This window comes from Dendropsophus ebraccatus, chromosome 11, assembly GCF_027789765.1.
Source record: "Dendropsophus ebraccatus isolate aDenEbr1 chromosome 11, aDenEbr1.pat, whole genome shotgun sequence".
Classification (NCBI taxonomy): Eukaryota; Metazoa; Chordata; class Amphibia; order Anura; family Hylidae; genus Dendropsophus; species Dendropsophus ebraccatus.
Window position 1 is genome coordinate 88,387,956 of NC_091464.1, and position 12,878 is coordinate 88,400,833.

Below are 12,878 nucleotides of genomic sequence, written 5' to 3' on the forward strand. Positions count from 1 at the left end.
TCTGTAATATGCTGGGGGCCTGATACTGGGGTCTATAATATGCTGGGGGCCTGATACTGGGGTCTTTAATATGCTGGGACCTGAAACTGTGGTGTTTAATATGTTGGGGGCCTAATACTGGGTTCTATACAATGGCGGATTATAATGTAGGCGGTTTGGGCGGCCGCCCGGGGCCCGAGGCTCCGGGGGGGCCCATGCCTTGCCGCCCACATTATAATGCCGCCCGGGAGGCCCCCTCGCCACTGCACTCTTGTGACCGCAAGTTTCGCTTGCGGTCACAAGAGTCTCCGGCTGCCTCCGGCTGATGCGCGGCTGCCGGGGGTGTCCCGTCCTCTCCCCGGCAGCGCGCGCATCTCACAGCTCCTAGTGCCGCCTGGGGCCCTGACTTCCAGTACTGGGAGCGCACGTACCGGAAGTCAGGGCCCATGCGCCACTAGGAGCTGTGTGATGCGCGCGCTGCCGGGGAGAGGACGGGACACCCCCGGCAGCCGCGCATCAGCCGGAGACTGCAGACGGAGAGAGGATCGACGGGGGAACGCAGGGTAGGTGAGTTATATTTTGTTATTTGTGTGTTATTTACTGACTGGGGGGGCTTCTATAAAGGGGAGAAGAGGGGGACCAGCTATAAGGGGGGGGGGGGGAAGAGGGGGACCAGCTATAAGGGGGGGGGGAGAGGGGGACCAGCTACAAGGGGGGGGGGGGGGGGGAAGGGGGACCATCTATAAGGGGGGGGGGAGAGGGGGACCATCTATAAGGGGGGGGGAGAGGGGGACCATCTATAAGGGGGAAAGAGGGGGACCATCTATAAGGGGGAAAGAGGGGGACCATCTATAAGGGGAAAAGAGGGGGACCATCTATAAGGGGGGAAGGAGGGGGACCATCTATAAGGGGGGAAGAGGGGGACCATCTATAAGGGGGGAAGAGGGGGACCATCTATAAGGGGGGAAGAGGGGGACCATCTATAGAGGGTGAAAGAGGGGGACCATCTATAAGGGGGAAAGAGGGGGGCCATCTATAGAGGGGGGAAAGAGGGGGACCATCTATACGGGGGGAAAGAGGGGGACAATCTATAGAGGGGGAAAGAGGGGGACCATCTATAAGGGAGGGGGGAGGGGGACCAGCTATAAGGGGGGAAAGAGGGGGACCATCTATAAGGAAGGGGGGAGGGGGACCAGCTATAAGGGGGGAAAGAGGGGGACCATCTATAAGGGGGAAAGAGGGGGACCAGCTATAAGGGGGGAAAGGAGGACCAGCTATAAGGGGGGAGAGGGAAGAGGGGGACCATCTATAAGGGGGGAAAGAGGGGGACCATCTATAAGGGGGAAAGAGGGGGACCATCTATAGAGGGGGAAAGAGGGAGACCATCTATAAAGGGGGACTATCTCCTATAGGATTAGCACCCTCCTCTCCTGACATCCTCTGTGCTGCTGGGACCTCCCCTATAGATCAGCACCCTCCTCTCCTGACATCCTCTGTGCTGCTGGGACCTCTCCTATAAGATCAGCACCCTCTTCTCCTGACATCCTCTGTGCTGCTTGGACCTCTCCTATAAGATCAGCACCCTCCTCTCCTGACATCCTCTGTGCTGCTGTGACCTTGGGGGGGGCAACATCAGGGGACCAGGTAAGGTGGCGATATGTTTATTGGGGGCAGTGGAGGTGGGGTGGGCAATGCTTACTGGGGGTAGCAGTAAGGGACCAAACATTATGTTTATTGGGGCCAGCAGGGAGGGGAGGCAGGCAGTGTTTATTGGGGACAGTGGGGGGGGGGAGGCGCAGTAGCAGATTATAATGTGGGCGAATTGACTGGGGGGGGGCCCAGGTTGGGTGGACAGCCCAGGGCCCAGGGTACATTTAATCCGCCACTGGTTCTATAATATGCTGGGACCTGATACTGCAGTGTGTAATATGCTGGGGGCCTTATAGTGGGGTCTGTAGTATGCTGGGATCTGATACTGGGGTCTATAATATGCTGGGACCTGATACTGTGGTGTGTAATATGCTGGGAGCCTTATAGTGGGGTCTGTAATATGCTGGGGGCCTGATACTGGGGTCTATAATATGCTGGGACCTGATACTGCAGTGTGTAATATGCTGGGGGCCTTATAGTGGGGTTTGTAGTATGCTGGGATCTGATACTGGGGCGTTTAATATGCTGGGACCTGATACTGTGGTGTGTAACATGCTGGGGGCCTTATAGTGGGGTCTATAATATGCTGGGGGGCCTGATATCTGGGTGTGTAATATGCCCCATCTGTATTGTTCTAACTGTAAGGTCCATACAATAAGAACAACATAGGGAGAATTATGGAGGAAAAAAAAAACACCTGTGACCAGCCACACCCACTGCAAACCCCATCTACTAAAGGCCACACCCCCAGAAACCTCATCTACTAAAGGCCACACCCCCACAAACCTCATCTACTATAGGCCACACGCCCATAAACCTTGCAGACAAGAAGCCACACCCCTCACTGTCAAAGCCAAAATGTCCCTAAAAAAAATTTCAAATGTCAATGTATATCCGTTTGTACTTCCATAATGTAGAAGAACTTATTTTTGCCAGTGCAAAGTGCCAAAGAAGCATTCCCAAACCTCTGAAGTGCTGCGAGCTGTGATGCCTCCATGCTCCTCCCCCCCCCCCCCTCATTCTGTACCTGCCTGCCTAACAGCCGTCTTTATTTAACTATTTTTGCCATATGAGGAAAATATGGTATTGAGACAATTCTACTTTTTTGATAAATCTCACCCACTGTCTTTTTACATGGGTTACCTGAGTATATAGTATCAGATTGAGAAACATATGGGGATGTCTGTATAGTTGTAGGATGTCTTGATGTTTTGGGGGGGCAAGGTGAAAAAAGAAATAACCCCCCCCCCTCCCCCCAGAAATTCTGGTGATGGTGTTTTTGTTTTTTCTCTTTAAGGCATTGACAGTGTCAGACAAATAACATTATATATAAATATTTTTTATTTATTTTGTTTTGTTTATTTTATTTTTTTTCCTAGTTAAAATTTCTTATAAATCATAAATGGGACCAGGTGGGTGTTTTAAATTTTAAATAATAATAATAATAATAATGATAATAATAATAATAATAATAATAACATGATGTAATAGTATTGTTATACTAGGCATTGTTGAGTGGAGAGGCCGAACTGTTCAGGTTGGCATTTACAGCCATGCTGTAGAATATGTTCACATACCGTCAAAACAACAGCCATTTTTATTGGAGGAATAACGGTCGTAGTTATAAAATAAAGGCCGTTATTTGTCATTTTGATGGTGTGTGAACATAGTGATAGGCTGTCTCCATGTTTTCCAGGACTCTCTAGTACTGTATCCAACTTCTGCAGATGCGGGGAGTCAAATGCCGATAGGTCGGGTTCAGCAACATTCAATTCTGCCTCTTCAGTCCACATTAATTCTAGGCCCTCGGCTGCCATGACAAAAACAAGCACCTCCTCTCTTTAGCTTTATCTGATCCTGGGAAAGTTGGGTAACAACCAATATGGCAACTCTCCCCTAGCTTGTATTGAACTTTTCTAGGGTTGTCTACTATGACACATCCTCTTCTGTATGACCATATACAAATTTGCTATATAGGACATTGAGAAAGTTTGACTCTTACATCGTTGCCCATTTTCTCCTCAAAAAAAAAAAACCCACAAATATCACCACACCAAACACTTTCCTCAGATACCTGTGCTCCAGTTCTGCTGCTTTATTTATGACTTCACTAAAAAAAAACAAAAAAAATGCGAATGCATCCAGTCGGCAGATATGTTAATGAAACTCTTCTCAGACTGATTTGAAAATCAAATAATCATATTATTTTCATTCACAAAATCTGCTCGAGTACAAAACTTCAACAATCAGCAACAGATTTAATTTTCCCTACTGAGTCAAATGGTGGAATTGACAAGTAATTCATTTACAGACAATGTAATAACTGTGACAACACTGCCCCTCAGTGGTCAAGTGCTAAGATGGCATGTAGGCTGCAATTGTGGGTTTCTGTGAATGTGTTCAGATTCTTCAGTTGATAGTTTAGGATGTAGCAATAATAAGGGGCTCACAGTAGTAGTCAGACCTGTTTGTATTTAACTGTGAGCCCTAAAGGGGGCAGGAACAATGTAAGCTATATAAAGCATTTCCGGAATATGTTCATGTATACACTGTACATGTTCATATATAAATGAAGGAATTATTATTGTAAACAGTAAGCTGGGGGAAGAAGCTGTAGTAGATATTGCTTTGAAGCTTAGAAATATTGAATTCTATCTCTAGGATAGACAGGGTACACCCAGATGCCTTCAGCATGGTATGGAAGCTGTATTGTATACACCCCAAACATATATAAACAGTTCTGCATTATAACTACAATTGTACTATGCCCCGAATTTTCAAAATTTTCCTGTGAAAAAATGTGTCACTCGATACATAGACAATAGTCATAAAAACCACTGCAGACATAGGGGGAATCGGATACAGCATGAAAACCATAATTCACCAGTTTTCTGGTAAATCATACTCCCCTTTATGATCGGCTGTTTTCCAGAACAGTGCTGCTAGTATACACAGTGAAGCAGAAGAGGAAGCAAACAGCTCCATCCACTGTGTAGTGGCCAAGATCAGCTCAGATCCCACTGACTTTAATTGGAGCTGAGCTAAAGTGACTGATGACATGATATTGATGACCATTCTTAAAAGAGAAGTCCAGTGAAAATTTTTATTAAAGTATTGTATTGCCCTCCAAAAGTTATAAAAATTACCAATTTACACGTATTACAGGAAATGCGCATAAAGTGTTTTTTCCCTGCACTTACTACTGAATCAAGGCTTCACTTCCTGGATAACATGGTGATGTCACTTCCTGGATAACATGGTGATGTCACTTCCTGGATAACATGGTGATGTCACTTCCTGGATAAACATGGTGATGTCACTTCCTGGATAACATAGTGATGTCACTTCCTGGATAACATGGTGATGTCACTTCCTGGAAAACATGATGTCACTTCCTGGATAACATGGTGATGTCACTTCCTGGATAAAATGGTGATGTCACAACCCGACTCCCAGGGCTGTGCGGGCTGTGGCTGCTGGAGAGGATGATGGCAGAGGGATGCTGTGGGACACAGGGCGCTGGAGGGACACTGAGCATCCCCCTGCCATCATCCTCTCCAGAAGCCACAGCCCGCACAGCTCTGGGTGTCGGGTCGTGACATCACCATTTTATCCAGGGAGTGACATCACCATGTTATCCAGGAAGTGAGTCACATGATTGCAACATGATTTCCTTCCCTCTCTGAATCTATTAAGTCTGAAATGTCACAGATTTTCCAATGATTTCTCTATGCAGAGTTACGCCCGGGGAAAGTGCACAGCATATGGTAGAATGTTGAGCTTTTGAGCAATGGTCTCCATACACTTTATACTAAAATTGGCCGCTGGTTGCGGGTTCGGCCATCAGTATAAGGTGTAGGGAGGCCCCCTGAGTCTTAGATGATGTCGGTGAAGACAAGGGCCAGGTATGATGGATTTTTAGTGCCTTATCTCTTTGTTCTTGGAGATATAATCTAGTGCCACAGCAGTCTAGATGTGACTTAACCCTTCCTATAGAAAACTTCTTGGCAAACGTTCTGTGTATAGGGAGGGCCAGAAGAGATAACTGGTATTGAAGATGCACATACAGTATAGGCATCTATACTGGTCAGTGGAGATCATCAGGTGGGGTGGGGGACTGTGGAGTGATGCAAGGGGATGTGGAGTAAAACAAAAGGCGAGATTTATCACACATGGTGTAAAGTGAACCTGGCTCAGTTGCCCCTAGCAACCAATCAGATTCCACCTTTCATTCCTCACAGACTCTTTGGAAAATGTAAGATGGAATCTGATTGGTTGCTAGGGGCAACTGAGCCAGTTTCACTTTACACCATGTTTGATAAATCTCCCCCAAAGAGGCGAATCATGGGAGATGTAGTCTCTTTCAGTTTCCTATCCAGGGCCACCCAGATTTATCACATATATTAATAGTAAGAACGATGAAAACATAAAAAACTGAACAAAGGCAAACAAAAGGACAAGGAGGCATGAATGAGTATGAATTCTGCCATTTCTGTATTTTATTTATTTCAAAGGTTTTATTTACATTTTCGGCATCTTGACAAAGATAAGTAGAAGGCACAAGAATACATTACCATCATCATGAAAGAACTAGCGGCATTTCAGTCTGTTTACAAAATGAGTCCAATATAAGGCTATGTTCACACTACGTCAAACTACAGCCGTTGTTGCCCATGGCATAGTTTTTGCGAGGTGGAACAATGCCTTAGTTTCAATGGGATCCCGCCCAGAGCGTATATACACATCGTATACGCTCCGGCCGGGATCCCATGGGGCCCCGCACATAACTGACATGTCAATTTTCTGCGGCCGCAATTCAATGAATTGCGGCCGTAGGAAACCCTGCATCAGAGCTCTGCGGCCGGACAAATCATCCGGCCGATACTTAAGTACCGGCCGCGATGATCCGGTAGACATAAATGCATGTAGACATAAATACCGTAGAACATGGCAAGAGTTAAATGCATAATATTCCATATTCCAAAAAAAAAAAAGTTACATTAAAAGATAAAACTCTGTATTTTATTGAAGACAGATAAGTATTTCTAACAGGCTAAATATTATACTTTCTCTTATTAAATGAATAACTATCTACGGCATGTGATAACATTAGGCTTGATTCACACCGTGTTTATTGGCAAATATTGTTGGTGAACATTAGAGGAAACATATATGGAACCTTGCGTCCATGGCATGCGTCAGGGAGAAGACGTCGATTCGCCACTTCTCCCTAGCGTACGCCTGCCATATCCCCCATTGGGCGGGGGTGGGCGCAGCAAGGCTGGAAGGAGGTGTGGCCACCTGATTAATCCTGATTTATGCCTGCTCACATATTTGTTGCAACGCGCACAGGGCCCGCCATGTTTACTAAGAGTAGAATCTGGCTGGGGGGGAAGGGGCGGGCCTAATTTAAGACCAGCATGCTGGTCTTCATAAATGTCCCCCTAGGTGCCTCAGTTTATATGTATTAAAAGAAAGCAATAGCGCACATACATACTGCCCTCTACTCTATGAGCATAAGTTGTTGCTCATTTGAATTCCTGCAGTTCTTCGGTGGTATACTGTAATGGGGGCACGTGAGAATTATGATCGAAAATGAAATCCACTTCTAGATAAATTGATCTGATCCTGTAGGTACCCAAAGATGGACACTTAATAAGTCCAAATTTCTGGCTAAAAATCCCTGAAAAGTTGTCATTGTTGGATACAACACCAGTGACGGCCACCACCACCAGTCCATGCTTGGAGTTCACACATTTAAACCTTTCGCTGTCGAGCTTCGCAGTGAATGTTAGTTTTTCCCTTTGTGACATTTCGAGCAGTTTTGGGCTCACACATTCCACTCCAATGTATTCTTCGTGGTTATTACCATGTACAAATACAAACTTTACTTCATCCCAGAACATATCGGTTGTCCAGTCAAGTCTCTCTTGTCCATGAGAGGGGTTCTGAGCGTTCAGTCGGCTGTAGAACCACTTACAGAACTCTTGTCCAAGTTCATAACACTCAAATAGCTGAGACGGTTTCTTGTCTCTATTAGCTACCTACAAATAGAGAATTTTTAAGACTGAGTTTAAACAGTAATTTAATGACGATAGAATGACAGGAATATACAGTGGTACCTTGGTTTAAGAGTAACTTTGATTGAGAACATTTTGCTAGAAGAGCTCACAGTTTTTCAAAATTGTAACTTGGTTTAGGAGCATTGCTTTGGTTTAAGAGCTCCCTGTACTGGGTGGGAGCGCGAGTGGGGGAGGGGCATGGTCTGCATAGCGGTCTACAGCCCTCTACTCTGACCCAGGAAGTCTCCCTCACCTTCCAAATCATAGTAGATCCAGGCTGGGTGTTACATCAGGGGACAGGACTGTGGAGGTCATCTCTTCATAGATGTAACCTCTCTCTTCCCGGACAGAGAATGCTGCATTTATGTGCCCACATATGTCCTGCTCATTCCTTCCTGCAGTCTGTCAGCCCTTGTATTTCCCATCCTCTACATTCCTGCTATAATGTGCCTGCACTTGCACTCAGCTATACACACTGCTGCTATAATGTGCCTACACTCACACTCAGCCATTCACACTGCTGTATAGAAAAGTTTATGTTACTGTCCTCCTGCACAGCTCTGTGATTCTCATTTCTTTGTATCTACAAACTGCTACTGTTTTTTTCAGGATTATGCACTTACTATACATTATACTCCACATTATGATATGACATATCAAGCTCTTTCTAAATGTTTGTTTCATTTGTTTTGCATGTTTTTCAGAATAAAAAAAGGATTATTTTGGGGTGTGGAACCAATTGTCTGCATTTCAATGATTTCTTATGGGAGAGTTGGCTTTGGTTTAAGAGTGGATTTGGATTACAAGCGCGGTCCCGGAACAAATTATTATATAATTATTATAATTATATTAATGTCTGGGTCCTGCTAATGGTCACTGTGAAATCATTAGTTGCTGCATGGGACTTTAGTGTTTCTATATGCTGGTTACAATACCCTATAATTTCACTGTGACCATTGGTCTAAATGTTGCTCAGGAGCCATATGCTAAATAATAAGAACACTGCAACAATAAAGACCGTAGTTTAATTTTTTTTTCTATGCAGTTCTACTGATTACAATTTACTCAACAAAGCACTTAAAGGGGAACTCCAGCAAAAAAAATTAAAATCTATTTAAAAATCTCCAGTCTTCCAGTACTTATCGGCTGCTGTGTAAAGGAGGGACTTGACATGAAGAGGTGGATCCCCTGGATCACCGAGGAGTGCTGACATACCTTCTCCAAGGAGCGGAGTCCGAGGAGCCTCCAGTTTTCACCAGAGCCCACCGTAAGGCAGGATGGGCTTCGCTGCAGGAAACCCCCAGGTCCCTAACCTCAGAGAAGGTCCCTGGTGACCACCGACTGATGGTGGTGAAGGAGTATAGGAGCCTGGAACTAAATTCTCTTCAACAGGACAACAGGACAGAGCGACCTGCAGCACGTAGGAGATATCGGACATGACTGCATGCTGTTACATGCTGTATTACCTGCAGGAAGTGGTGTAATCTTTCAAGTCTGACACAGTGCTCTCTGCTGCCACCTCTGTCCGTGTCAGGAACTGTCCAGAGCAGCAGCAAATCCCCATAGAAAACCTCTCCTGCTCTGGACAGTTCCTGAAACACACAGAGGTGGCAGCAGAGAGCACTGTTTCAGACTGGAAAGATTACACCACTTTCTTCAGGACATACAGCAGCTGATAAGTTCCAATGTCTTATAAATAGACATGTATTGGTAAATAAAATTATTTTACTACCTTTCTGTGGTCTTTCGTGCTTTCCTCCTGCCTTTAATGCAAACTGTCTGCTCTTTCATATTCTTTAGCTTAACTTCCTGTCTGGAGTTTATCCTGTTCCTGTGGGCAGCAGAGAATCCTATGTCCCTCCCACTATACCTTCTTTACTATAAACCTGTAAGCAACTCACCTGCCGTGGATCCAGCGGCGTCCTCCTCGACCTCAGCCCCGTCTGACGGCGCTAGGACACAGCGCCGCATCAGCCGCAGGAGCCGCGTGACGTCACGGAGACCCGACGGCGTCCTTGACAACCTGGGACGCCGCGGCTCCGTGTCACGGCCGGCTTCCGCCCAGCTCTCACAGCTGAGTGCGGTCACACTCGGGCTGAGGGGCAGATCGCTCTGCCATTCAGCCTGCAGTGTCTCAGCTGCACAGACTTTGGATTCAAGAGGCCGGACCAATGAGAGGCTGGTCTGGACTCCTGATCCAGTATAAAGTATAGCCAGTATCAGACTCATTTGCTGGCTATTAGATTGTTCTAGTCCCAGCTCCCCTGATCCTGGTTCTGCCTTCCCTGCCCTATCCTTCCTCTGTTGTTGCTGCGTTTTCTGACCTTCTGCCTGTTACTGACTTCCCGCTTGTCTTTCGATTTTGTACCTCGCTGCCCGTGTGTTACTGACTTGGCTTGTTGACTTCGCTCTATTGGGTTCGTTTGTCTGTCTTTGTTTCATGTTTACACTTATATCAGTATAGGGACCGGCACCGTGGTTGTCCGCGACCGTTTAGGGTCGTTGCGGCAAGCAGGTAGGGTCAGAAGGTGGGTCTAGCTTCAGGGCTCACTGTCTCGTACTATTTCTGCCTACCGAGTCTGACAAAACCCTCTCACATAGTGGCAGGAAGATGGCATCGGCTGAATCTAGTTTTTGGCCAGGACTGTCCCGGTTTTTAAGGGACTGTCCCGGCAAAAGAACGTCCCCTGTCCTGAGGTGCCCTGCTTCCTCTCTGCTCCGGAAAGCCCCGGCTTATGTGCTTAACCGTAAGTAGTCCTAATGAGTGCCTATTGTTGAATAGTGCAGAGGGAGGAACCATTGGCTCCCCTCTTTGACAGTATCTCTTGTGGCTGCAGGCAGTATTCTGCCTCTAGCCACAAGAGGGTGCTCTCTCCTCCCACCTCCTGGTGCATCGCAAGGCGAGGAGATGAGTCACTGGAGGAGTGCTGAAAGCAGGTGAGTATGGCTTTGTTTTTTGTATCATATATTTGGGGATGCCTACCTGGTCAGGAGGTGGTGGAAGGGGGGCTTAAAGGGGGATGTCCACAGTGGAGTCCCAACTACATTACATATTAGGAGAGCTAAGTGCCAGGGAGAGTGCCTTCAGGGAATGCTACTGGGGAGGGGGGCAAACTACTAGGGGGATTACACTAAGGGGATGCCTACATGGGGAAAACTACATACTGAGGGAAACCGTCAGGGGGTGAGAACCTCCTATGAAGGCTATCTACAGGGGAAGAGAGGTACAGAAGGACCTAACTACTATATGGGAGGAACAGAGGGGGCCTAAGTACTATATTGGGGCACAGACAGGTGCCATCTTCTATATGGTGGCACAGAGGGGGAATATCCACTATAAGAGGGTACACATAGGGGGGTTATTACTATATGAGGGCACAGAGGGGGCCTGAGTACTATTTGTGGGGGAAAAATTAATGTTGGCAATGGCAACTATGGGTTAAGGTCTGTTCTACATTTGAAAACTTTACTATACAGTTTGGCTATGGATGCCAACAAGGCTTTATTAAAGTACCCGGCCACCCCCTCACATGACACATATATCCATTGATCCTTTATATTTTTATTGGAAAAAGAAAACCCATAACTGGGCCCAATACAAAATCTGTCACTGGGCCCCCATCTATCATATATCATGTGTATAATATTCCTGTCTGTCCATGTGCTAGAGAATCACTTGGAATAAAAACTTTCAGCAACAAATCTGCCCTAAAATCTAAATCGTTTGGTGTAGCAAAATCTGAGCAAAAAAAATCTGCGCAAAATCGGCTGAATTCCGCCACAAAGCTCTCCGCAACGGAATCCCGCCTGCCTCAGTGTCCCACAGTGTCTCTATGGGAGGGCTTGAATGCCTCCCGTGTCAATTCTTTGAATGGAGAGTGGAGGAAGTGGAGGAAGAGGAGGAAGCGGAGGCGCACAAGTCCTCCCATAGACCCACTGTGGGATACTGAGGCAGGCGGGATTTCCGCCGATTTTTCTCAGTATTGAACATACCCTAAATGAATGAGAAATGAATGTGAAGCTTTACCTCAAAATGTGCAAATGGTGGAAATTGTTTAGCGCAGCCTCTTCCAGAAATAATATTGTGCCCTGTATTGGAATTATATGTGTCTTCTGGTCTGGAAGTCTGATAACACGATGAGTCCTGTGGATGTTAAAAAAAACATTTTATTTAGAGAATTGTAGCAGATATTGCCCATTGACCTTAATGCGGAAGTTAAAATTCACAATAAAATATACACACAATGACGTATTGTTGCAGATTAACCACAAATTCACAATAAAATCTACAACTGCAGATTTCAAAACGATTTGATTTTTTTTTTGTTTTTTGAGGTTTTTGTTTTTTTTGCAGGAAATCTGATTTAAAAGGGTACTCCGGCCCGGGGGTATTTTTCAGCTATGGCCGGGGATGGGGTGGTTATGGACGGCGGAGGTCACTTACCTACCCCATTCCAGCGCCAGGTCCTGGATTGCGCCGCCTGGTACACCCGTCCCGCGGCCGCTTCCTGGTTTGAGCTGCCGCATGAGACGTGACGTCTCAAGGCAGCTCAGCCATTCAGCGGCCGTAGCAAAGTCCCGCCTCGGCCGCTGAATGGCTGAGCTGCCTTGAGTCTCATGCGGCAGCTCACACAAGGAAGCAGCCGTGGGGCGGGTGTACCGGGCGGCGCGATCCAGGACCCGACGTTGGAATGGGGTAGGTAAGTGACCTCCGCTGTCCATAACCACTCCACCCCCGCCATAGCTGAAAAATACCCTCGGGCCGGAGTACCCCTTTAAAGTGTACCTGTCGTGGTTGGAAGTTTAAGTGTCTATGTATACATCCATGCCAGGTTGGTACAGCGCGTGACCCCTATTTTGATACAAATGGGCTTGTGCACAGTCAGCGTGCTTTGCGAGAGATACACTTTAAGTGAACTTAAAGGGAACTTGTAATAAGAAAGTGATTTATTGTTTAAATAATGTTTTTATGTTAAACATATTTGTTTCATTTTCCATTTTTCTATCTATATTATAAAATAATCCTGATATCTTGCAGTTTTCATTCTCACCACTGGCACTAAAACTAAGCTGAGACTTCCTGTTGCATCTGTGGTGATAAAAGGAGGCTGCTGTAAAGTGATCTGTACAGCATTACAGCGACATGCCCTGTGGAATGACCTCCTCACAGGTCACAGAGTACGCTCA

The 12,878-nt window shown here is 46.3% G+C and overlaps 1 protein-coding gene across 5 annotated transcripts in view; it reads right to left on the reverse strand.

Annotated features, from left to right (window-relative positions):
• Nucleotides 1-6,100: 6,100 nt before the first annotated feature.
• The window catches only part of LOC138767243 (uncharacterized), a 44,891-nt gene continuing 38,113 nt past the window's right edge, over nt 6,101-12,878 (reverse strand). For all 5 annotated transcript variants that reach the window (XM_069944636.1, XM_069944633.1, XM_069944635.1 and 2 more), the window contains 2 exons: nt 11,719-11,835; nt 6,101-7,673 (listed from right to left, as the gene is read on the reverse strand). In XM_069944636.1, the coding sequence (XP_069800737.1) occupies nt 7,158-7,673; nt 11,719-11,835 (633 nt within the window). In that variant the 3' untranslated portion in view covers nt 6,101-7,157. The remainder of the gene's footprint in view (nt 7,674-11,718; nt 11,836-12,878) is intronic.